Consider the following 26,152-nt stretch of genomic DNA (forward strand, 5'->3'; position numbering starts at 1 on the left):
CAACTGTTTCTGCTTTTAAAGGGAAACACATTGAAATTAATAATGACTAATACAAATAATGAACTCTGCTAAACTCAATTAAAATCTCTACTTTCACTGTTTTTTATTTCAAAGATTGAAGAGAGATTTTGATAATTTTCTGTTTTTTGTGGTCATTTTAAGGAGCTGATAGATGAATTTAAAATCACTGGTTGAATGTTTAAGGCTACTTTAGGCTTATTGAATCAAACATGATGTTCATTTGAGGAAAATGTGGTCCCATGTGTTGCAAAAACAAACGGAAAAACTTTCCACAGCTCTGAAATCTATCTCAACTTGACCAATATGCTTTGTTTGTCCAGCTGTATTTTTTAAGAATAAATCCACCATTGCTTGCTTTTCCACTTTCACCTACCTGCTCCCTTGTGGGTATTTGGGTCCTCTTATCTAGTTAGACCTCTTTTTTTTTTAAATACGCTTTTCAGAGCTTTGGGATCCTTCTCAGCTGGATCGATATGCTTTGTTTGTCAAGCTCTATTTTTTAACCATAAACCCACCATTGCTTGCTTTTCTACTTTGACGCAACCCTTCCCTTATGCTGTCCTTTGGGGACCTCTTATCTGAGCCTGGAAATCAACACCATTTGCAACTAAGCATTTTTGGCTATAAAAAGGGAAGCAGCAGCAGTTGTGGACACATTCGGACAAGGAAAAATACCATCATGAGGAGTCTGTTGGTTTTGCTCTTCTTGGCTGTGGCCAACGCCAAAATCTTCGAGCGCTGTGAATGGGCCCGCACGCTCAAGGCTAACGGCATGGACGGCTACTATGGAATCAGCCTCGCCGACTGTGAGTACCAGCATGTCAGCTTAGGAAAATGCAAGATAATTCTTAACTTGTACGTTGTTACCAATGCCATGTTAAGGGTAAGGTCATGGTTACCCATATGTGGAATTTTCACCTACTTGCTTTTTAATAATATTGGTGCGCAGAGAGTCCAACTTACCGATCTTCCAACTTGTGTAACCTTTGTTTTTAAAATCTGTCAAGAATGTGATTCTGACCAAGCATTAATGTATGAAAAACAGGTAAATGGTAAATTTTAGTTTACCTGACACTTAGCTTTCAAGTTGTCTATACCTCCAGCTCTTTTTTTCTGTCTGCAGGGGTTTGCCTCACCCGATGGGAGTCAAACTATAACACCATGGCCAAAAACACCAACAATGACGGATCCACCGACTTTGGCATCTTTCAAATTAACAGCTACTGGTGGTGCAATGACTACATCATCAACTCGCATAACGGATGCAACATGGACTGCAGTGGTCAGTCATGAGCCTCAATAGGTTTTTAGCTCAGGTCCTCTTGCTGTCTGAATGATGGCAATCTTTAACCTTGTGAGGTGTTAGTCATCATAGGTCCTAACACTTACCTTATACTTTAAAGAAAAGCTAAATAAATTATTTTGGGGGGGAAACAGAATAGTTTCTGATGGGTGTTTCCTGACTGCCAAGGATTAGGAGAACTTGGGAAATTTAATAAAACAAATATTACATTTTCTGCTTGTCTGCATGAGTTAAAGTTATGCTTTAGGGTTGGGGACACCATCAATGATGACTTAGACCTAAATTCCGATTCGCAAGGTCCTGGTTCGATTCGATCCCAAATTCGATTCAGTTTTGACTCAGTCAGAAATATTATAATTCTGATCATTTATCAGTACATATCCATATTGTATATCTATGTATTAAAACAAAGCTGACACTTGTTAGACTTCATTAGAGGTGTAAGCATCACACCTGATGATATCTGAGCATAAAACAGAAAAACATGAAGAAGATTTTCCTGGCCTGGCTTTTTATAGCAGATAAACCTCCTTAAAAATATTCTGCAACTGATCAAAAACTGAAGAAAACCATGAATCAACATATGAACATTACCTGATGATGCTGAAGTGAAGCAGAACAAAGTTACAGAGGTTTTATTAGAGACACAGCTAAGCATTTTGCAATTTGACATAGTTTGTAAAAGTTTAAATTTGTTCTGTATTGAACATCAGAAATTGGGCTTTCTTGTCGGAGGTCAATTTAGAAAAAAAAAAAACAAAACAAAAAAACCCAGCACTGTACACAACGGTAGACCGGTTCGTAATAAGCGACTCATGCAGAAAGTAGAGCTTTTTGATGGTAAATTGGTTTCTGAGTACACAGAGAGAGAGAGATATTTATCATGGTGGAAGCAAAACAGCCAAAGTAAGAGGGAATTAATGACAATGTTTTTCAAACATGAAGCGTAGTTTTGATCTTCTTTTGCTGCTGGTTCAGTGAATTTTGGTCAGAGAGTGACGAAACCTGAAGCTGCAGAATCTGTGAGATATCAGCTTTCAGCACCCAATGGGGTGTCTGCGTACGTGCCATCGGGTGAACGATCCACACTTTGTGTTTACATCTTTGTGCGCAATCGTTTCACCTGTTCTCATTGCCTGTTTTATCTGTTTGGCAGCTCTTGAAACAATTTGCTGAACTTCAACCTGAGATTCTGACATTTCTGGCAAAATACATTTATATTTAAAAATCGATTCAGGATTTAATGAATCAATATTACATTATTCAAACTAAAAGAAATACAGAAGTAGACACTTGTTTTATATACCCTCTATCCCTCCAAGAAAACGTTCTTACTTCTCAAATACTTACCTCTGTGCATGGGAAATTACTCTTAGTAAAAAGCAGCATGTTAAGTGCAACATTGGTACTGTCCATGATTGGTCCTTTCTGTCACTTGTATCTGCCTCTATCCTTATAGCAGCAGATACAGGTGGTTATAAACTGCTGCACAGGAGATAAAAATGTTTATGTTAATACTCTATTGGTCTGTGAATACTGGTCTTAAGACCACTTTTGCTTTGTGTTAATTTTTATTCTAGATTTGAAGTTTACTACTGCTGTTGGAACAGCTCAAATTCTTGACAGCACATTCCCAGATTATTAGTTAGTTAGAATATAAATGAAACTGTACATGGACATTTCTAAGTTTGGGGTACTCTCCTAATGGCAGACCAGTGCAGCATTCACAATACTGCAAGAAACTGCTTCAAACCACCTAAAATCCTGTCTCGTTATGTCCTAAGTTGACTAAATTTTTAATATTGTCATTTGACTCACTTTTTTCTCAGTTTCAGCAATGCCAGCTACAATTTTGATGATTTACACTTTTGATTTTTATGTTGCTGTCCTTTTTTCCCATTTTTGGTCACAGCGTTTTTGAGCGATAATATCAGTGCAGCAATCACCTGTGCCAAACGTGTCGTTAGGGATCCTCAAGGCATCAGTGCCTGGTAAGAACGAATCACATAACTGACAAACAGCTTCTGACTGACTGACCTCTTACTTGGTTAATCATACTTTTGTCTGGTTTCAGGTATGGCTGGCAATATAACTGTGAGGGTCGTGACCTCAGCTCCTATGTGAGTGGATGTGGTGTTTAAATCAGCCCACAGGAACAGGAGGGTCTCGTCCACATAATAAGATGTCCCCGTCTTCTTCTGTTTCTGTAATTTCTCAAATTAATAAACAATTAAAATCACAGCTTTCATTGTTTTCATCTACCTTTTTTAGGATTTAACCCTGAAAGTTATCATCGGTCATGACCCCAACCCTAAAGTATTCAATTGAAATATATAATAATCACGGGGGGATACGCCGGTGTGTTTTGCTGAACGGACCCAAGAGCAGACACTGAGAGAGGAGTTGCAGGTGAAACAAAAAGCGAGCCTTTATTTGGCTGGTGGCAGTTGATAAGCATGAAAACTATGAAGAAACTATGACACACTATCAAAACACTACGAAAGACTATGGTGGGGATAACAGACGACCTGACAATGACATACAGAAAACAGAGGACATAAATACACACAGGAGGTGATCAGGGGAAGTGGGAACACATGGAGAAACAGCTGACTGACATGAACCTAATGACAGGACAGAGGAAGTGAAACTAAATACAATGAACAAAGAACACAAGATTCCTTCAAAATAAACGAAATAAAACTAAAATACACACAAGACTGGGCTGCAGACCCAGTACCATGACAATAATATTGTATTAGATTGTTCTTCCAAGTCCTTACAATCAGAGAAAAAGAAAATAAACATAATTATTATTATAACTGGAACAAATAAAAGTGATTTAGATATTACAATTCTGCTTTCTCAAGTAGGTAGGATTATCACCAGTGATGACTTAATGATTTCTGTCAGTGTTTTAGCTACAACTGGAGACCTGTTCATGACACTATCTCAGTGTCTTATTGTCTGATGGTTTAATGATGCCAAATGGAAAAGTTAGCGCCACCTACTGTTTGGCTCGATGTACTAACTACTCCCAAATCTGTCTATAATTGAATAAGACAGAATTCTACATTTGCTCTCATTTTGTTTGAGCCGTTTCTAGAAACTTGTATAAAATCCAGTATCTTTTCTGGTGAATTTTATGTTTCAATTCACTAAGTTGATGTGAACAGTAAAGGATTCTATTTCTTGGGTTTTGATTTTGACCCAGGTGTCATCCATGTATCTGTGTCAGTAGCTAGCTCCCTTTGAAAGAGCACAAAGAAACAAAGCTCAGCAGGCCCAATACATTAAAGGAAAAGAAAGACAACTTCAGAAATGCCATACATTGCAAATAAAAACTTACATTTCTAAGGCAAGGTCTCACTTCCATGATTTTTCACAATAAAGGCTTTTACAAAAAAAAAAAAAAAAAAAAGCAATGTCTCACAATGATTTCGCCCAAAACCTCTGCTGATACTGGCCCACACCCTTTTTCGCACCTTGGCATGTGTGATGAGGCACATGATCAACAGCGTGTCAACGACAATCTAGGTTTTAAAAATACTGGACTCTCCACCTTTTGGTCTTCGAACTGAAGAAGCTTCTCGGATAAGAAGCAAAACATCTTCAAGAAACTTTTTTTAAATATATTTTTTGGCCTTTTTCTGGCTTTATTGGACAGATACAATGAAAACTGACAGGAAAGCGGAGGGAAAGGAGCCGGATTCAAACCCAGGCCGGCCGTTCTCAGCCATGTGGCATATGGTCGCCTTAACATTCAGCTGAGCTAAACCGGCGCCCATCTTCAAGAAACTTAAAGAAGTCCAGTCACCTTTCTTTCCATACTCCTTAGTTTAGCATGACCTGGATAACTGAGAACCTACACAGACAAGTAATGCTAAATACCTCAAACCTGCATGCTTTCTAAAGGTTAACAGGGGATGGGCTTTTCTGAGTGCACAAAAAAGAATAATTAGTAAATAGATCATAATAACTAATAGAAGTTTGAGAAAACCACAGTACTGCTAAACTCATTTATAACCTCAATAAATATACCTAAACCTAAATGTCTTAATTTAATCTATAGGTAACTGGCCTGCGAAAGTTAACAAATATGACGGTTAATAACAATTTAACCTTAGCTAATGTTGCAAATTCAACATTAGTAAGACTGAAACATTACTTTTACTTTTCTTTCTTACTATGTGAGCTAGCTGGTTATTCTTTGCCTTTTTTTGTCTTTCATATCTTTATATAAGTTCGTGGTGATGGCACAGTAGAAAATTTCCTTTCAATACACATCATTGTTTGCAATGTTTTAATAACCTCTACTCGACGCACTGCCCTTTTCTGAGTCGTGTGACCGTAGCACAACAACAGAGCAGGACAGGGACACTTGTAGTGATTCAATATCAATATCAGCATTGTATCGATACTATTGATATTTGGATCAATCTGTCCACCACCAATGTTTACTCAAAAAGTGCTCTGCTTGTGTTATTACTGTTACAGGATGTTTTAATACCGTAAACCAAGGTAACCAAACCAACATTATAGAAGTTTATTGTAGGTAGCAGTTTGCCATTAAGCATGTATTCAGCATTGTTTAAGGATGTCATGTGATTACCTTGACACACACTTACCTCCTAACATGGAGGTTAGGCGGTTGTTGTTCTTTCTTGCATCAGAAAATGACACCAGTAGTACACCTTGCTTTTAAAATATGCCAAGAATGGTATTCTGACCAATTGTCATTATGTGAAAAGTTGGTAACTGAGAAAGAGTTGTTTTGATCCCTGATATTTGACTTTTACATTGTCTATATGTCCATCTCTTCTGTTCTGTCTTCAGGGGTTTGCCTGACCCAATGGGAGTCGCACAACAACACCATGAGCAAAAACCACAACACTGATGGATTCACTGACTTGGCATCTTTCAAATAGCTTTGATGGGTGTCTGTTACTTTCTTTGTTTTCTGTCTTCCAGGCTTGCGAGAACTTGAGAAATGTAATAATATTCTAAGTTTAAAGCGCACATTAGTGTTGGGGTCGATACCAATGACGACTAAGATCTCAAAGGGTTAAAGCTGTAATACTCTATGATTCTCTATTCAGAGCACTTTATTGCGTACTGGTAGTTTTGACCCTTTTCTCCCTAACTGTGATGCTCTCAGCAGGTTTTGGTGACCCAAACAGAATGAAAACTCCACTGGGATGGTACACATTTCTATTTGTGCTGGATCTGGACGTAGACAGCTGTTTGATAGACACCTAAAAAGGCTCTGTATATCCCAAATACAAACCTATGTACAAGAGTGTGGTGTAATTGCGTTGCACAGTAGATGTTAACAGAGCCAGTCAGTGTAGTTAGGCCTGACGGCAGCTAGAGGGCGGGGCCGGTGGGTTTGAACACAAATGGAATGTTATGTGGAACAGAGTAAGAACAGAAAAAGTAAAGGGTTGGTTGTGAATCATGCAGTGGACCCGCGTATAATTAATAACACGACAAAGAGAATTTACTCTTAGTTTATAATAGTATGTTTTAGTGCAACATCTGCCACTTGTATCTGTAGTATGCCACTATCACAGCTTATATATGGATAAATATGGTGACCTACTTGTGAGTGACAGCAGGATGGATAATTGCATTAATGATGTTGGGCACTGATTGGTGGGTAATTTCTGTGAATAGGGGTGTCAAAACTATGGTTTGACAGAGCCTAGTTTGTTTCCCACAGTTTTTTAAATCTGTTGCAGCAAACCCACAACAGCAACATTGTAGCCAGTCAGGTAAAACATAGTCTATGTTTGCTTTGCATTCTCCCCACCTGATGATAATGATATAGTGTAATGTGATTCCATATTATTATTCTTGATGAATGTGGGTTGTTGTTATTCAGCCTATGTGCCCCTTCAAACATCTCTGCACGGCCCTGATCATCGACAAAATGTCCCCATCTTTCTCTGCAGCAGATGGAAACATTACAACTGTTATTGAAGGGAAACACATTGAAATTAATAATGACTAATAAAATTAATGAACTCTGCTAAACTCAGTTAAAATGTCTACTTTCACTGTTTATTATTTCAAAGATTAAATAGAGATTTTGATAATTTTCTGTTTTTTGTGGTCATTTTAAGGAGCTGATAGATGAATTTAAAATCACTGGTTGAATGTTTAAGGCTACTTTAGGCTTATTGAATCAAACATGATGTTCATTTGAGGAAAATGTGGTCCCATGTGTTGCAAAAACAAACGGAAAAACTTTCCACAGCTCTGAAATCTATCTCAACTTGACCAATATGCTTTGTTTGTCCAGCTGTATTTTTTAAGAATAAATCCACCATTGCTTGCTTTTCCACTTTCACCTACCTGCTCCCTTGTGGGTATTTGGGTCCTCTTATCTAGTTAGACCTCTTTTTTTTTTAAATACGCTTTTCAGAGCTTTGGGATCCTTCTCAGCTGGATCGATATGCTTTGTTTGTCAAGCTCTATTTTTTAACCATAAACCCACCATTGCTTGCTTTTCTACTTTGACGCAACCCTTCCCTTATGCTGTCCTTTGGGGACCTCTTATCTGAGCCTGGAAATCAACACCATTTGCAACTAAGCATTTTTGGCTATAAAAAGGGAAGCAGCAGCAGTTGTGGACACATTCGGACAAGGAAAAATACCATCATGAGGAGTCTGTTGGTTTTGCTCTTCTTGGCTGTGGCCAACGCCAAAATCTTCGAGCGCTGTGAATGGGCCCGCACGCTCAAGGCTAACGGCATGGACGGCTACTATGGAATCAGCCTCGCCGACTGTGAGTACCAGCATGTCAGCTTAGGAAAATGCAAGATAATTCTTAACTTGTACGTTGTTACCAATGCCATGTTAAGGGTAAGGTCATGGTTACCCATATGTGGAATTTTCACCTACTTGCTTTTTAATAATATTGGTGCGCAGAGAGTCCAACTTACCGATCTTCCAACTTGTGTAACCTTTGTTTTTAAAATCTGTCAAGAATGTGATTCTGACCAAGCATTAATGTATGAAAAACAGGTAAATGGTAAATTTTAGTTTACCTGACACTTAGCTTTCAAGTTGTCTATACCTCCAGCTCTTTTTTTCTGTCTGCAGGGGTTTGCCTCACCCGATGGGAGTCAAACTATAACACCATGGCCAAAAACACCAACAATGACGGATCCACCGACTTTGGCATCTTTCAAATTAACAGCTACTGGTGGTGCAATGACTACATCATCAACTCGCATAACGGATGCAACATGGACTGCAGTGGTCAGTCATGAGCCTCAATAGGTTTTTAGCTCAGGTCCTCTTGCTGTCTGAATGATGGCAATCTTTAACCTTGTGAGGTGTTAGTCATCATAGGTCCTAACACTTACCTTATACTTTAAAGAAAAGCTAAATAAATTATTTTGGGGGGGAAACAGAATAGTTTCTGATGGGTGTTTCCTGACTGCCAAGGATTAGGAGAACTTGGGAAATTTAATAAAACAAATATTACATTTTCTGCTTGTCTGCATGAGTTAAAGTTATGCTTTAGGGTTGGGGACACCATCAATGATGACTTAGACCTAAATTCCGATTCGCAAGGTCCTGGTTCGATTCGATCCCCAATTCGATTCAGTTTTGACTCAGTCAGAAATATTATAATTCTGATCATTTATCAGTACATATCCATATTGTATATCTATGTATTAAAACAAAGCTGACACTTGTTAGACTTCATTAGAGGTGTAAGCATCACACCTGATGATATCTGAGCATAAAACAGAAAAACATGAAGAAGATTTTCCTGGCCTGGCTTTTTATAGCAGATAAACCTCCTTAAAAATATTCTGCAACTGATCAAAAACTGAAGAAAACCATGAATCAACATATGAACATTACCTGATGATGCTGAAGTGAAGCAGAACAAAGTTACAGAGGTTTTATTAGAGACACAGCTAAGCATTTTGCAATTTGACATAGTTTGTAAAAGTTTAAATTTGTTCTGTATTGAACATCAGAAATTGGGCTTTCTTGTCGGAGGTCAATTTAGAAAAAAAAAAAACAAAACAAAAAAACCCAGCACTGTACACAACGGTAGACCGGTTCGTAATAAGCGACTCATGCAGAAAGTAGAGCTTTTTGATGGTAAATTGGTTTCTGAGTACACAGAGAGAGAGAGAGATATTTATCATGGTGGAAGCAAAACAGCCAAAGTAAGAGGGAATTAATGACAATGTTTTTCAAACATGAAGCGTAGTTTTGATCTTCTTTTGCTGCTGGTTCAGTGAATTTTGGTCAGAGAGTGACGAAACCTGAAGCTGCAGAATCTGTGAGATATCAGCTTTCAGCACCCAATGGGGTGTCTGCGTACGTGCCATCGGGTGAACGATCCACACTTTGTGTTTACATCTTTGTGCGCAATCGTTTCACCTGTTCTCATTGCCTGTTTTATCTGTTTGGCAGCTCTTGAAACAATTTGCTGAACTTCAACCTGAGATTCTGACATTTCTGGCAAAATACATTTATATTTAAAAATCGATTCAGGATTTAATGAATCAATATTACATTATTCAAACTAAAAGAAATACAGAAGTAGACACTTGTTTTATATACCCTCTATCCCTCCAAGAAAACGTTCTTACTTCTCAAATACTTACCTCTGTGCATGGGAAATTACTCTTAGTAAAAAGCAGCATGTTAAGTGCAACATTGGTACTGTCCATGATTGGTCCTTTCTGTCACTTGTATCTGCCTCTATCCTTATAGCAGCAGATACAGGTGGTTATAAACTGCTGCACAGGAGATAAAAATGTTTATGCTAATACTCTATTGGTCTGTGAATACTGGTCTTAAGACCACTTTTGCTTTGTGTTAATTTTTATTCTAGATTTGAAGTTTACTACTGCTGTTGGAACAGCTCAAATTCTTGACAGCACATTCCCAGATTATTAGTTAGTTAGAATATAAATGAAACTGTACATGGACATTTCTAAGTTTGGGGTACTCTCCTAATGGCAGACCAGTGCAGCATTCACAATACTGCAAGAAACTGCTTCAAACCACCTAAAATCCTGTCTCGTTATGTCCTAAGTTGACTAAATTTTTAATATTGTCATTTGACTCACTTTTTTCTCAGTTTCAGCAATGCCAGCTACAATTTTGATGATTTACACTTTTGATTTTTATGTTGCTGTCCTTTTTTCCCATTTTTGGTCACAGCGTTTTTGAGCGATAATATCAGTGCAGCAATCACCTGTGCCAAACGTGTCGTTAGGGATCCTCAAGGCATCAGTGCCTGGTAAGAACGAATCACATAACTGACAAACAGCTTCTGACTGACTGACCTCTTACTTGGTTAATCATACTTTTGTCTGGTTTCAGGTATGGCTGGCAATATAACTGTGAGGGTCGTGACCTCAGCTCCTATGTGAGTGGATGTGGTGTTTAAATCAGCCCACAGGAACAGGAGGGTCTCGTCCACATAATAAGATGTCCCCGTCTTCTTCTGTTTCTGTAATTTCTCAAATTAATAAACTGAATTAAAATCACAGCTTTCATTGTTTTCATCTACCTTTTTTAGGATTTAACCCTGAAAGTTATCATCAGTCATGACCCCAACCCTAAAGTATTCAATTGAAATATATAATAATCACGGGGGGATACGCCGGTGTGTTTTGCTGAACGGACCCAAGAGCAGACACTGAGAGAGGAGTTGCAGGTGAAACAAAAAGCGAGCCTTTATTTGGCTGGTGGCAGTTGATAAGCATGAAAACTATGAAGAAACTATGACACACTATCAAAACACTACGAAAGACTATGGTGGGGATAACAGACGACCTGACAATGACATACAGAAAACAGAGGACATAAATACACACAGGAGGTGATCAGGGGAAGTGGGAACACATGGAGAAACAGCTGACTGACATGAACCTAATGACAGGACAGAGGAAGTGAAACTAAATACAATGAACAAAGAACACAAGATTCCTTCAAAATAAAACAGGAAGTATGGAGAAAAATACAATCATCAACAAAATAAAACTAAAATACACACAAGACTGGGCCGCAGACCCAGTACCATGACAGTAATATTGTTGTATTAGATTGTTCTTCCAAGTCCTTACAATCAGAGAAAAAGAAAATAAACATAATTATTATTATAACTGGAACAAATAAAAATGATTTAGATATTACAATTCTGCTTTCTCAAGTAGGTAGGATTATCACCAGTGATGACTTAATGATTTCTGTCAGTGTTTTAGCTACAACTGGAGACCTGTTCATGACACTAACAAGTGAAGAGGTTTGATGGGTGTCTGTTACTTTCTTTGTTCTCTGATTTCCAGGTTTGGGAGAGCTTGAGAAATGTAATAATATTCTAATATTTAAAGCACACAGTAGTGTTGGTGTTGATACCAATGACGACTAAGATCTCAAAGGGTTAAAGCTGTAATACTCTATGATTCTCTATTCAGAGCAACTTCTTATATACTGGTAGTTTTGACCCTTTTCTCCCTAACTGTGATGCTCTCAGCAGGTTTTGGAGACCCAAACAGAATGTAACTCCACTGGGATGGTACACATTTCTATTTGTGCTGGATCTGGACGTAGACAGCTGTTTTATAGACACCTAAAAAGGCTCTGTATATCCCGAATACCCACCTATGTACAAGAGAATTTACTTTTAATTTATAATAGTATGTTTTAGTACAACATCTGCCACTTCTACCTGCAGTATGCTGCTATCACCGCTTATATATGGATAAATATGGTGACATACTTGTGAGTGACAGCAGGATGGATAATTGCATTAATGATGTTGGGCACTGATTGGTGGGTAATTTCTGTGAATAGGGGTGTCAAAACTATGGTCTGACAGCCAGAGCCTGATAGATGGTCTAACCTGGCAATCTAAAGCAGCTGGCAAGCTCATTTACACATGCAGCCAAGCTAGACTTGGCTGCATGTGTAAATTGCAAAGAAGGATTCAGGCTTCTAGACCTTGTTGATAGAACAATTGGAGATTATGTATCGGAATTTCAGGAGCGGGCCCACGCCTCTAAACATGCTCCTTCCGGTTGTCATCTATATAGGTTCCCCCACTTCTGCAAGCTGTTCATTCCCTCCCTCCCTCCTTGTTCTCAATTCTTTAACTTCTTCACTCCTATTTAGTACACGGGGAACTGCCAGGCCCGGGAGCCGTTGCCAGTCCCCTTCGAGGCCTTCCCCAAACCGCAGCTCAATTCATGTCCAAGTATTCACCTTTACCTACTAAAACACTGTCAAACCTAAAATGAGGACGAGGTGAAATTTTTCACCCTGAAAGTTTTGCCAATGACCTGGTTAAGACTGGATTGTGTCATTAACAGAGGTTGTTAAAATTTCACCCAAAAATAAAGCCTGAAGCGTAATCAGTATTAAAAGCATTTTTACTGATATCTGTAGGTCTTAACTTATACTGATCCAATCCACTGGTGAATACAATAGGATTTATCTGGCCGATGAAGTAAAATGAATTTCATATTTCTGCCATACAGAGTGTCTTAGCCCTCTAATCTTGGCTAGTTGAGCAGTGTTAACCCCGTGAACTCTGTGAAGCCATCACTGGTGATGACACCAATTCTATCCATCCATCCATTCATTCGCTTCCGCTTATCCTTTTCAGGGTCGCGGGGGGTGCTGGAGCCTATCCCAGCTGTCATAGGGCGAGAGGCGGGGTACACCCTGGACAGGTCGCCAGTCTGTTGCAGGGCTAACGCACAGAGACAGACAACCATTCGCGCTCACATTCACTCCCGCATTCACACCTATGGGCAATTTGGATTAATCGATTAACCTATCCCCACAAACTGCATGTCTTTGGACAGTGGGAGGAAGCTGGAGTACCCGGAGGGAACCCACAATGAAAGACCCCAGCCTGATAGTGGAATTGAACTCAGGACCTTCTTGCTGTGCGGCAACAGTGATGACACCAATTCTAACCCTATGTTTTTGGAGAAATATATAATTGGAGTTAGAGTTGGGATTTTTTGATAATAAAAAAATACAGGTCATGTGATCATTATTAGTTTGCCTCTGATTGCCAAGACTTCTCACAACAGAGAGAACAGAGGGTTATCACCACAGTTAACTGAGCTCATGTTTCCTGTTGTACTATCTTAAGCTATGTAACTTCATTCTAATTATTAATTACAGAATGACTACTGTTTACCAAAACTTCATGTCCTGGACTGGGGACAAAAATATGTGTGTTAGTGTTCTTGATTCATTTTTTTAAAAATATCTTGGTTTCTGCATAAAAATCAGATGTTGACCTCTGTTATTTTCCCAGTGTCCAGGTAAGAGTAGGAATATAGCTCAACCTGTAAATGGACAGTTATCAAATTCAGTTCAGCTCACCATTAGCAGTTTATATGGATTCATTTACAGCATCTTCCCTTATTTTTATACTTGTTGTTCTCTCATCTGTACTTTTGAAATTCCTGTCACACTTAACTCTTCCCAAAGCATACACCACACAGGATGGTCGATTTGGGCAGCAGCCCTTTTATTTGCCCCACACAAACACACTGAGGTTTTGCTTGTTCAGCCTGGGACACAGACACTCCCCTGGTGGCTCGCTGCTCCCTTCTGTGTCTCTGCTCCTCACTGTCAACATCAAACACAACCCGGCGCACTGCGTCACCCCTCCTCTGCAGCAGGCCAGAGACCACGCCCCTGCCATAATTCCCTTCATTTTTTTCTTTGTTTGAACAAAGTGCTTTTGAGAGATGTCAACATGGCAATAAACTGTGCCAAGCAGGAGCAGGTTGTTAGGGATCCTGTAGGCATCAGAGCCTGGTAAGAATGGATCATATGATCATCTGATGTGATGTGATGGCGCTGCTTCACCGGACTGATGATCCTTGTGTCTGGTTCCAGGTTGGATGGCGTGATAACTTTGAGGGTCATGATCTCACAAAGTATTTGGCCGGATGTGGTTTTTAATCAACACATAGAAACAGGAGGGTATCGTCAACATAATAAAATGCCCCTGTCTTCCTCTGAAGCATTTGGGCTGTTTCTGTGTTTTTGAGCTAACTGGAGTGAAACACACTGAGATACTCAAACTAATAAACTGAATTAAAATCTTGATTTTCAGTTTGTGTGATTTATCGTTTCTAAAATATAACCCTCGATGTCATCATTAATTCATCATCAATTAAAAGATGTAATTTTTCATCCATCCATCTTTGACATTTATCCAAGTTCAGGGTGACAGTGGGGCTGGGGTCTGTCCCAGCTCCCAAAGGGCAGAGTACACCCTGGACAGTTCTCCAATCTGTTGCAGTGCTAATACAGAGAGACAGACAACCATTCACCTCTGTGGGTAAGAGAGAAGCCACACAGACACAGAGCGAGTATGCAAACTGCACAAAGAATAGCCACAGAGTGGATCTGAACCTAGAACTGTCACGGTCATGGGTCGGTGACCTAGTGTTTTGAGTTTTGTACTTTTACTTTTGATTTTATCATGGTATATGACTGTTTGTGTTTTGGTTTCTGTCCTAGTATTTCTAGCTCCCTAGTTCTGTAGTACTTCCTGAGTTCTAGTTCTTAGGTTTTGTTATTTGTTATTTGTGTCTCGTGTCAGTGCTTCTAGTTTGCTTCCCTTGTCTCATCCTGCCTAATTACTCCCAGCTGTGCTCTCCTTTTGTGTCTCATTGCCCTTGTTATCCCTCAGTGTATTTAAGCCCTGTGTTTCTCTTTGTCAGTGTTGTGTTCTCCCTCATGCTGCGTGTTCCCTTGTGTGTTGCTCTGTGATGTTTAGTTTATATTTTCCCAGTCTAGTCTAGTCTAGTTTAGTTTTGTATTATTTCCTTGAGTCAGTAAATAAAGCTGTATTTTGAGTTTATTCCCGTGTGTTGTGAGTCCTGCATTTTAGGTCCAATCTCCTGCCTGCCACACAGCAATCCTTGACAAGAACCTTCTTGTTATGAGGTGACAGTGCTAACCACCCTGTGTGTGTAATTTTTGTTGTATTAAATTATCCAAATCTTTAGAGTCAGAGTTCAAAGAAAATAATCCTTCAACTGAATTTTTTTCAAAAAGTTAATTTTCCTTTTCTCCAAACACTTTGGGTTATCACCAGTATGGAAGCCTGTTTCCACCACTTAAAAAAAAAAAGTATCCATAACTCGAAATTTTGAGTTAGCGCTGCCAATCAGTAATCTGCGTGAATGACGACGTCATTTCCTTGTTACCCCGAAGCTGAAGCCCTCAGCTACAAATGCTACAGCTAAGCTACCGTTATTACAGCCAGTCATGAACGCACAAATTGCTGAGTAATTACAACACGGCCTCACAAATGCTGAAATCCTTGTGTTATTAGCTGAATCACATGGTGTTACTATCAGCAAATGTACTCTCGAAATCGCCAATTTGTTGCGATGCGGTTTTCAGTGAGCGTTCCTCTGCGCCATATCCTTCCTAACAAGAAAATGACGCCATTCACATAGATTACTGATTGGGAGAGCTAACTCCAAATTTCGAGTTACTTTTCTCAAAATTTCGAGTTAATAAGTTGAAATTTCGAGTTATGGATGCTTTTTTTCTAGTGGCTTAAACGGGCTTCCATACACCAGTGATGACGTAATGATTTCTTTTTTAATTCTTTACATTATTTTTCACTGTTTGAGCTATAACTGGGTAACTACATAAATGCTTGTTATGTTTTGAGAAATATCTGGAAATTTGAATAAAATTTGACTTACATTTGGACTGAAATGTGGCATCTTCAAGTTGTATCCATTATTGTGTTCAATTTTAAAAGCATTTTATATTTTAGTCTTTTTTTAGTGCGATATTATATTCATGGTATGATTCATATGGTCCTGTGATGTAAAATCAATAATAAAGCTTTGTATGCTTTGTTTCTGCCATTAATTAGAACTGCTTCTTAAAAACAAAAAAAATCCTTCCTCAAACATCAGTTTGTCTCACTCTGATTGATCTGCTTTGTTTGTCTGTCTGGAATTTGTAACCATGAACCCACCATTGCTTGCTATTTGCTTTTACGTGACTCATGCTCAGGTCCTCTTATCTGAACGTAGACAGTTACAACTCAGAAAATTCAGCAACAGCTCTGGACAAATTCAGACCAGCAGAGACACCATGATGAAAAGTCTATTCTTTTTGCTCTTGGTGGCTGTAGCGAACGCTAAACGCTTCCAGCGCTGTGAATGGGCCCACAAGTTGAAGGATAGTGGAATGGACGGCTACCGCGGTGTCAGTCTGGCTGACTGTGAGTATGACCTGTCAGACTGCCTGGTCTCACACACAAGAGCTAAATGACTTCACATGTGAATCCCATGTTAGGCACTTTATGATCAGCTTGTTATGATACTTGTTACAGCTTGTTACTTTACGTTACGTTCAGTCTGTTGCAAAAACACATCATTTGTTCCCATTTCTTTGGTCAAATTTACAAAAATGCCAGAAATGACCCAATTAGACAGGCATAAAATTGAACTTAGTTGTATCATCTAACATTTGCTGACGACCTATCAGAATTGGTCTCAGTGGAAGGGTTGCTGCCACACACACAACAATTTTTAGAAAGAAAAGCAGGGGAAAAGGCAAAGATATGCCAAATTATAACTGGCCTGAAAAGAAGTGAAAACAGGTCTTATGGATCAGTGTTAATGTAGGTGACCATTAATTTCCATCACAGTTTTCCTCAACAAACTTTTTTCCTAAAAAACAAAAAATTAAACAATAACTAAATATAAACAAATGAAGGAGGACAAAAACTGTGATGAAATGTACTGACACTTTGTCAACGAATGAAAATGAGATTAAAAAAAATCTTGGAGATATTAAGCAGAACTAATTAAGTCGCATAGAAGTGCGGGACAAGCTTGGAAGTGATCCAATCAGAAGCAATTTCCTTGTGCAGCAAGGTTAGACCAGTGACAGTTTAAAAGTATATTCGTTGGGTTAGACGTGAACGATTTAGCTGCCCCTGGAAATGGAACAGGTTTGGAACGGGCATCGGTAAAACATGGTAGAGGCTTTGTCATGTTTGATGGTACTTTTCTGCATTCATGATTCCATCCATGTTGACAAACTCTCCAACACCACTGTCCTCAGAGTTTAATCTGCCATTAAATACAATCTGGAAGAACTCTGATTGGTAAGGCTTCAGTTTTCAGCATGATAATAATCCCAAAAAAACTGCCAATGCACTGAAAGTGTACCTAGTTAGAAAAAAACACAGTGGAACACTATTAGTTTGCTCTTCAAATATGATAAAAATGTGATTCTGATGAGAAAAGTGGATAAATGAGAAAGTGTTGGTTTTAATACCTGACGTATAGATTTCAGGAGTCCATGTCTCCTGTTTTGTCTGCAGGGGTTTGCCTGACCAAATGGGAGTCAGGCTACGACACCATGAAGACGCACCACAACAACGATGGATCCACTGATTTTGGCATCTTTCAGATTAATAATCGCTGGTGGTGCAATGACAAAATCATGTCTTTCAGAAATGGATGCCAAATCAATTGCAAGGGTCAGTGATGAGCCAGGTCTTGTTGTGATCTGAATGATACCAAGGTTTAAGATTGGTTCATGCCATGAAAAGGGGTTGTTAGAACTTCATCCAAACAAAGAACCTAAAGATCTGCACAAAAAGCATTATTACTAAGAAAATCACATCTTCTATCAGTTATTATGCAAAAGTTATACTGGTCCAGCCCACTAGAGTTAAAATTAAAGTTTTTCTTTGTACTTCACTGTTTTCCAAGATTATACAATAAAACGTGTGTCGAGGTGGATGGATTAATACCTTTTCTGCTGTGTTGTACTTGTTTTACCTTAATCACCACATCTTAATTGCCATCATGTATTTACTTTTTTTAATCACAGACCTTTTAAGTGATGATGTCACCGTGGCAATCAACTGCGCCAAACGTGTTGTTACAGACCCCCAAGGCATCGCAGCCTGGTAAGAATGGATGATGTGATTCTAAAAACTGATGGTCCTACTTTTACTGGATAGACAGTCACTTGTGAAAGGATTAACTGTGTGTCTGATTTCAGGTATGGATGGCGTAATCACTGTCAAGGTCGTGATCTCACACCCTATTTGGATGGATGCGGTCTTTAATCAACACATAGAAACAGGAGGGTGTCATCAGCATAATAAAATGTCCCCATTGTCTTCTAAAACATTCAAACTGTTTCCATATTTGATCTTAAAGAAGTAAAATATACTTAGTTACTAAAACCAATAAATTCAGTTTAAATCTTGTCTTTCTGTTTGTGTGGCTTACCATTGGCTTAAGATTAGAACTACGTTTTGGGGTTTTTTTTGGTTTGTTGCATTACATTGTTCTCCTAACTCTTTACAATTAGGTTGTCTTATTCTAGGCTAGTAACATTAGCTTTATGAAAACTTAAGTACAGTAGCTTCAGTAGCTTGAATCATTAATCATTTTCTATGTGAGTCTCAGTCTCTCGCATTGTTGTGGAGAAATTTTGGCCCCCTCTTCTTCACAACATTGCTTCAGTTTATTGAGGTTTGTGGGTATTCGTTTATGCACTTAAGGTCCCGCCTTTGAATCAGGTTGCTGTCTGGACTTTATCCTGGGCAGTGTAACATGTCAATTCTTTTCTTTTTCAGTCATTCTGTTATAGACTGGGTCAGAGGAGTTCATGGTTATTTCAATGGCTGTAAGTTGCCCATGTACTGTGGCTGCAAAACAACCCCAAATCGTTACGCCTGTATCACCGTAATTCACGCTTTGTATTAAGTGTTTGCGCCGATGTGCTGTGTTTGGTTTTCATCAAATGTGGTATTATGCAATATGGCCAAACATCTCCACATCTCATCTGTCCAAAGAGCATTGTTCCAAAAGTCTCATAGATGGTTCACACGCAGCTTGGCAAGCCTAAGTAGTGCTGCCATGTTCTTTTTAGAGAGAATGGGCTTTTTACACTGTCTGACCTTGGGATGAATTTAGTGGGATGTCTACTACTGGGGATGCTACAGACCAGCAATGTGCCAAAACCTTTGCTTTGACAGAGGTGCTCACAAGAGTCTTGTTCAAGGCCACAAAGCATGTTGGGAAATTCTGTGAAATTTGTGTCCAGAAACACAAATCGTTAAATTAACTGTTGAGACTATTTCACACACTGTTGGGTGAGAAGCAGGTTGCACCCTGGATGGGTCGGCGGACTGTAGCAGAGCATGTGCTTAAGCAGCACCTATCAGCTAAAATCTTTAATAAACAACAACAGTTTTTAAAGTAAATTTAAAGATGTTTCCCATATGGAAAAGATATATATAAATCTTGTAAAGTTTGTATCTGTCTTGTGTGAAACTTGTATGAAAAGCATACAAGAGTGAAAACAGATATAACATCCCTAGAAAAATCATATAAATGAAACTTGTATGTTCTGGATACTTACTAAAACAATATATGAAAGTGGCCACTTTCATGAGTAAATCATATAAGCCTTATATGATTCACTATATGAAGTAGGCCACATCTGATGCAAGTCTTTTATAAGTTTTTTCTATTTCTTTTCCATATGGGAAACAATTAGTGGATTTGATTATTTGGACCTTGCTGCTGCTCACTCTCAAAATTCCAGTAAGAGTGTATTACCGGACAGGACTGTATTCTTAAAGAACCTTATGACTGACATGTTGCTACCATACAAGTGTCCTTGGATTTTCAGTCAGATTCACCCCCATCTGGTTTAAAAAAAAACTAAGATAGTGACCAAAAAAAAAGCTCAATATGATGGTTCAAAATCAGATTTCACAAATGGAATACTTTCTTCTTTTCCATCTACAGTCTGCAGATGCAGTCTTGCCATTTCAACCAATCTGCTTTTCAAAAGTTTTTTAAAGTTGCAGTAAAAGTCATTGAAAAGATAAATCCCTAACAAGAAAATAGCAGTTTCACAGTGCTGAAGAATAAACCCAGAGTATTTTAAACATGTGACAGCCAGTTAGCATGTATTGAAAACACATTGGCTTCACTCATTTCAGAAATGCTTGGCTAGCAAATACACATGACACTGAATTTATCATGTTGTTTATGTCAAAGCTCTGTAGCTGAAGGAGATTTAGGCACCTTGAGAAGACTAGTGTTGTGATTGGGCACTATGCAAACAAAACTGAATTGAACTGAATTGGAATGGATGGATAATTAAAAAACATAATAGGCCAAAAGACTTTTGAAATTTTTTTAATGCACTCTGCTGCTGCTCATTTGCTTTCCCATCAAGTACACTTAGGCTGTGTGTGTTGTGATGGAAACAATAGATGTGACATCCAGAAATAACCAGAACAAATGACAACTGCACAAACACGCACACACAAGCTTGTGTTTGTATTGATATAATGGATTCTCTAACCCCTAACCCTATATCCTTAAAGCCGCTCTCATGAATATTCATACATTAAAAACACAAACAATTAATTTGTGTACGTGAAAGGGGTCGCTCGTGGTGACAAATACCCTGATAATTATGCTCTGCAGCTCTCCTCAGCGCTGGAGCCTTTTTCTTCTGCTTTATCTTTTTGTTGCTTTAATTCCAGAGGAAACAGCTGGTTAAAGACTGAAAATGCTGATGAACCCACTGCACGCTCATAGATTCAGTTTTATGTTCAGATTCATGAAATATGCAACATGAAAGCTGTATCTTCTCTCCTGTTTATCTTACACTTCTTACTGTTAACATGCAAGAGGAGGAGGGTGACATTTTAAAAACAGGACACAATCGAGTACTTTTATCCACAAACTTTATCGCGGGAGCAGCAGCCTAACCAGGGAAGCCCAGACCTCTCTCTCCCCGGCCACTTCCTCCAGCTTGTCTGGGAGAACAACAAGGCGTTCCCAGGCCGGCCGAGAGATATAATCTCTCCTACATGTCCTGGGTCTGCTCCGGGGTCTCCTCCCATCGGGACATGCCTGGAACACCTCACCCAGAGGCATCGTTATCAGATGCCCGAACCACCTCAACTGGCTCCTTTCGGTGTGGAGGAGCAGCAGCTCTTTTCTGGCCCTTTGAAGGAAGCCCATTTCCGCCACTTGTATCCACGATCTCGTTCTTTCGGTCACTACCCACAGCTCATGACCACAGGTGAGGGTAGGGACATAGACTGACCAATAAATTGAGAGCTTTGCTTATACACTCAGCTCTCTCTTCAACGCGATGGGCCGGTATAGCGTCCGCATCACTGCAGCCGCAGCATCAATCTGTCGATCTCCCGCTCCCTTCTCCCATCACTCATAAACAAGACCCCGAGATAGTCGAACTTCTCCACTTGGGGCAGGAATTCGTCCCTGACCTGGAGTGTGCACTCCACCCTTTTCCGGCTGAGGACCATGGCATCAGATTTGGAAGTGCTAATTCTCATTCCTATCGCTTCACACTCGGCTGTAAACTGCTCTAGTGCAAGCTGGAGGCCATCACCTGATGAAGCCAACAGAACCACAACTTCCACAAAAAGATGAGATGAGATTCTGAGACAAGCAAAGTGACAGCCTTCTGCCACCTGGCTACGCCTAGAAATTCTGTCCATAAAAATTACCAACAGAATCGATGACAAAGGTAACTCCAAACTCCGAACTCCTCCCACACCAGGGTTTTTGCTTCAGCCACTGACCGAGCCGCGTTCCGCTTGGTCTGTCAGTACCTATCAGCTGCCTCCGAAGTCCCACAGGCTAACCAAGCCCGATAGGGCTCCTTCTTCAGCCTGGTAGCTCCCTTCAACTTTGGTGTCCACCATTTGGTTCGGGGGTTATCACCATGACAGGCACCAACCACCTTGCGGCTGCAGCTCAGTGCAACGGCTTTGGCAATGGAGGTGCTGAACATGGTCCATTCAGACTCAATGTCCCCAGTCTCCCTCGGAATGGTGTTAAAGCTCTGCCGAAGGTCTGCATTGAAGATCTCGTGAACCAGGGCCTCTGCCAGGCGTTCCCAGTGCACACTCACTTTCCAAGTCTGTCCAGCATCTTCCCCCACTACCTGATCCTGACAGCTCAGTCGCTCTCTTTACTCAAGTGTCCAGAAGATATGACTGCAGGTCTGGCGATACGATTAGAAAATTGATCACTGACCTGCGGCCTAGAATGTCCTAGTGCCACGTGCACTTATGGACTCTCTTATGTTCAAACATGGTATTTGTTATGGACAAACTGTGGTTTGCACAGAAGTCCAACAACAAAACACTGTGGACTTCAGATCCTGGAGGCCGTTCCTCCCAATCACGCCCCTCCAGGTCTCACTGTCGTTGCCCACATAAGCATAGAAGTCTCCCAGTAGGACAACAGAGTCCCCAGGTGGAGCACTCTCAAGCACCCCACCCAGAGACTCCAAGAAGGCTGGGTACTCTGAGCCACCACTCGATGCATAAGCGCAGACGACAGTCAGGACCCGTTCCCCAACCCAAATGCGCAGGGAACAAAACTCTCGTCCACCGGGAAAAACCCCAACAGGCAGCAAGCCGAGGGAATACTAGGATACCCGCCCCCGCCACCTCTCACCAAGGGCAACTCTACTATATCTACTATATCTAGTAGATACCTCTCCGCCTTAATGCACTAACTCAGGCTCCTTCCCCACCAGAGAGGTGACGTTCCATGTCCCAATTGCTAGTCTTAGTAGCCGCTGCCCGGCATACATTGCATCCAACCCCAAACATGCCGACACAGGCCCACAATAGGTAGCTGCGTGTGAACTGTGGGGCTCTGTAGATGGGGCAAACCCACGTTTATCCAACAAGTGCCCCAGTTGAGTGTGTCCACACAGGGACTGTAGCAGTTTTGCCCTTTGGGGCACTTTAGGGCCACTCATTCACACCCCATGGATTAGCCCATACAGGCCCCACAGTAAGCTTAGTCCTGTGGGCCCACATTATGGTTAAGTGATATGGGATATGTGGGGGTTTGCCCTGCCCACACAGCCCCACAGTTTACCCACACTGATCTATTGTTTGCCCGCATGGGCATTTCTTTATTTGTTTGTTTCTTGAAGGGCGAGGGGTTGTAGTGGTTTACATGTTTGCCATATGTGACTAACAAGCAAGAGGTCCCTTGTTTGAGCTTGGAAGGAGATCAAAACCCTTGATGGTTGTGTCAGAAAATGTATCTGGTGTTGGCTGTTCAGGCGGGTAAAGTACAAACTGACAAAGTTTAAGTTTGAAAGCACAGCAAACTGGAGACTCTAACCATTTGGAGATACTTAAGTGTTTTAACAGTTTTAACAGAGTCCTAACAAAAACAAAGGTGAGTGCAACATCACATTAGTTCTCTGGTCTCTGCACCAACTTTGAGTTTTTTCAGAGGAAAAAGTTAGAAGTCTGGACTCGAGTCTATAAATTTCCAAATGGCTAAAATCCAAAACATGTTTCTTTTTCACTGTGTGAACCCTCCTCCAGCCTCTCAGGTTATAAGGTAAAAGGGTTATGGTTCCCAGACATGCAGCAGCAGCAGCAGCATTTACTATAGAGTACAAACATTTCCAGTGGATATCAGAGGCATTCTGACTTTCACCTCCTTTAAATCCACATTAAAAATATTTGCTCTACATTGATTCTTAGATACCGCAATGAAAATTGTTCCATGTACTCAAAGTGAAGATTTTCCACTTTTAAAGAGTTAAAAAATTCATATTTGATATCGGGAAAGGTCAATGATGGTTTGAATCACTTTGAGGCTCTCACCAGAGACCAGAGTACCTTTATGGAACAGATATTTATACTACTAGGATGTGCTGTAGGTATGAACATGAGACCAGACATTTACAGCACACAGCATTTCCCTCTCAAACATAAAACATAGAAAAAGCTTAACACATCCTCTTTGGATGTGTTAAGCTTTTTCTATTTATGATATGAAGTTTTCATGCTCTCATATTCTTCAAGAGCCCCCTCAAAGACAGAGACTTTTCACAACCTCTCACTGTGCTGTAAGCATCTCTGACTGAAGTGTTCTTGTGCCTGAATAGAAGCAAAAGTCTGCAGCTAGCTTCCTACACATGTAGGAAGCTTTCACAGCAGCAGCACAGTAATGCTCATGGTTTTAAAGTGGCATGCTCACAGTTGTAAAGTTTGAGCATAAATCCAGATTTATCACCTGAAATCATCATTACTGGTGCTGCTTCCTGCCTCCAGTCAAACCTCAGCTGCTGTTTTCTCATGCGGAGCACGGACGGAGCTGCTGTTACAGGATGGAAGCAGGAATCCCTGAACGAGGCAGAGGGAGAGAGGAGCATCTGGCACCGAAGCAGGATTTTAAATGTGTGGTTGCAGTGATCAGAAACCGGCATCATGGAGCCATTAGCAGATGCAAATGAGGGCAGAACTGGCAGGCTGGTTTGTCTCACTCCGTCTTTAACACACAAACACCACGAACACCAATACAATCACACACAGACTCCAACATCTGGACTAGGAGCAGTTTCTGCCAAATGTCTGACAGAACAAACTACCCGCTGATTACTTAACTTTTCTTTGAGCTCCAACAATGACTTCTCATCCCAGGATTTTCCTCATAATTTATTTCCAGGAGCCTCCTGGTGGCTGTACCTTGATTTACCTGCCACAGCAATAAGCACCAAGAGATAAAGGCCCCAGATCTGCTAACTCCTTACTGTGAAATTAGAGGGATGGCACTAAAATCTACTTGTATAGGTTTACGCCGTCGGTATACACTGAAAACCGCATACAGCTAAAGTGAAATAAAACTTTTTTAAAAATCAGATTCCACATTGTTAATTCAGTAGTTGATATAAATCCCTTTGGCAGCAATTACAGCTTTCAGTCTTCTTGGGAAAGTCTCTGCTGGCTTTGCACAGCAGGATTTACAGAGGTTTATCCCATCCTTCTTTGCAGATCCTTTCAGAGTAGGAGATTTTCATGTGAGACCAGGTGTGTGACCATTCAGGCAAAACAAATGTTTAGATGCTAGGCGAAAATACCACTACATGTCAAGAAGGGGGAAGTCTGCACAGTGTTATTAACTGTAAACCTTCTTCAGCTCCCTTCAATTCCAGATATCTGACCTGTTTAGCCTCAGTTTGGGGAAACAGCCTCCATGCTCAGAGAAAAACAAAAAGACAAACATGACTCTGAATATAATTATTTATTCCAGTCCAGTCCAGAAAATGTACACATATGTTCTCAGAAGGTATAAAATTTGTCTTTAAATAAGTAATTGTTCTATTTCATATAATTGTAAATTCTCATTATTTCATTAAAACCCCTGAAGCTGACATATGACACCACAAAGGAACCAAGATCATCAAAGAGCAAAAAATGAAAGTTAGTAGAGTTAGCAAAAGCCGTCCAGCAGTTTGCAACCTGACTTTGGGTCTTTATGAAGGACTTGCTCTTAAGTACATTCTGTTTTTTTATTATTATTTTTATCTACTTTATATTAAAAAGAAAAACTGCAATAAAAGAAATGCTTGTTGTAAAGTTTGCACAGAGAGAGGATTAAAGGCTTTGGTTGCTTCAAGCTGGTTCAGGCTCCACTTATTGCTACTGTAGCCTCCGATGTCAGAGGCATTGTTGCTGGTATTGTGTCATTATTGCTGTGGTTGTTGCTCCCACTGTTGCTACTGTGACTCTGAAAAAAAAATATTGTTTCCAGATGTTTAGAAATGTCAAGTGCAAAAAAGGCTCCACAACAGGAAGGTTGAAGCAATCATCCACGGAAACAATGGATCAGAACGGGTGACGTTTGGGCTGTGGGAGGTCTGGTTTTTGGTTTGTTGTCTGGATTAAGATGAAGGCGGTGATAACCCTGAGGCTGGTGAACAGAGGAACTCTAGAGAGAC

The 26,152-nt window shown here is 40.1% G+C and overlaps 4 protein-coding genes across 5 annotated transcripts in view; 3 read left to right on the forward strand and 1 right to left on the reverse strand.

Moving 5' to 3' along the window:
• Positions 1-700: 700 nt before the first annotated feature.
• LOC134618626 (lysozyme C-like) lies at positions 701-3,481 on the forward strand. The gene is made up of 4 exons (XM_063464104.1): positions 701-827; positions 1,145-1,303; positions 3,237-3,315; positions 3,399-3,481. Exons 1-4 carry the CDS (start codon positions 701-703, stop codon positions 3,463-3,465), a joined length of 432 nt encoding a protein of 143 aa, XP_063320174.1. The 3' UTR covers positions 3,466-3,481.
• Positions 3,482-7,987: 4,506 nt separating this feature from the next.
• LOC134618639 (lysozyme C-like) lies at positions 7,988-10,770 on the forward strand. Its single transcript, XM_063464119.1, has 4 exons — positions 7,988-8,114; positions 8,432-8,590; positions 10,526-10,604; positions 10,688-10,770. Exons 1-4 carry the CDS (start codon positions 7,988-7,990, stop codon positions 10,752-10,754), a joined length of 432 nt encoding a protein of 143 aa, XP_063320189.1. The 3' UTR covers positions 10,755-10,770.
• A 5,692-nt stretch (positions 10,771-16,462) lies between these two features.
• LOC134618647 (lysozyme C-like) lies at positions 16,463-18,458 on the forward strand. Its single transcript, XM_063464134.1, has 4 exons — positions 16,463-16,592; positions 17,703-17,861; positions 18,218-18,296; positions 18,392-18,458. Exons 1-4 carry the CDS (start codon positions 16,463-16,465, stop codon positions 18,456-18,458), a joined length of 435 nt encoding a protein of 144 aa, XP_063320204.1.
• A 7,006-nt stretch (positions 18,459-25,464) lies between these two features.
• The window catches only part of mbd2 (methyl-CpG binding domain protein 2), a 34,282-nt gene continuing 33,594 nt past the window's right edge, over positions 25,465-26,152 (reverse strand). Inside the window, exon 6 of one of the 2 annotated variants that reach the window (XM_063464701.1) lies at positions 25,465-26,142. In XM_063464701.1, coding sequence (XP_063320771.1) covers positions 26,040-26,142 — 103 coding nt within the window. In that variant the 3' untranslated portion in view covers positions 25,465-26,039. The remainder of the gene's footprint in view (positions 26,143-26,152) is intronic. The other variant, XM_063464700.1, reaches the window with a different exon arrangement.

This window comes from Pelmatolapia mariae, linkage group LG20, assembly GCF_036321145.2.
Source record: "Pelmatolapia mariae isolate MD_Pm_ZW linkage group LG20, Pm_UMD_F_2, whole genome shotgun sequence".
Classification (NCBI taxonomy): Eukaryota; Metazoa; Chordata; class Actinopteri; order Cichliformes; family Cichlidae; genus Pelmatolapia; species Pelmatolapia mariae.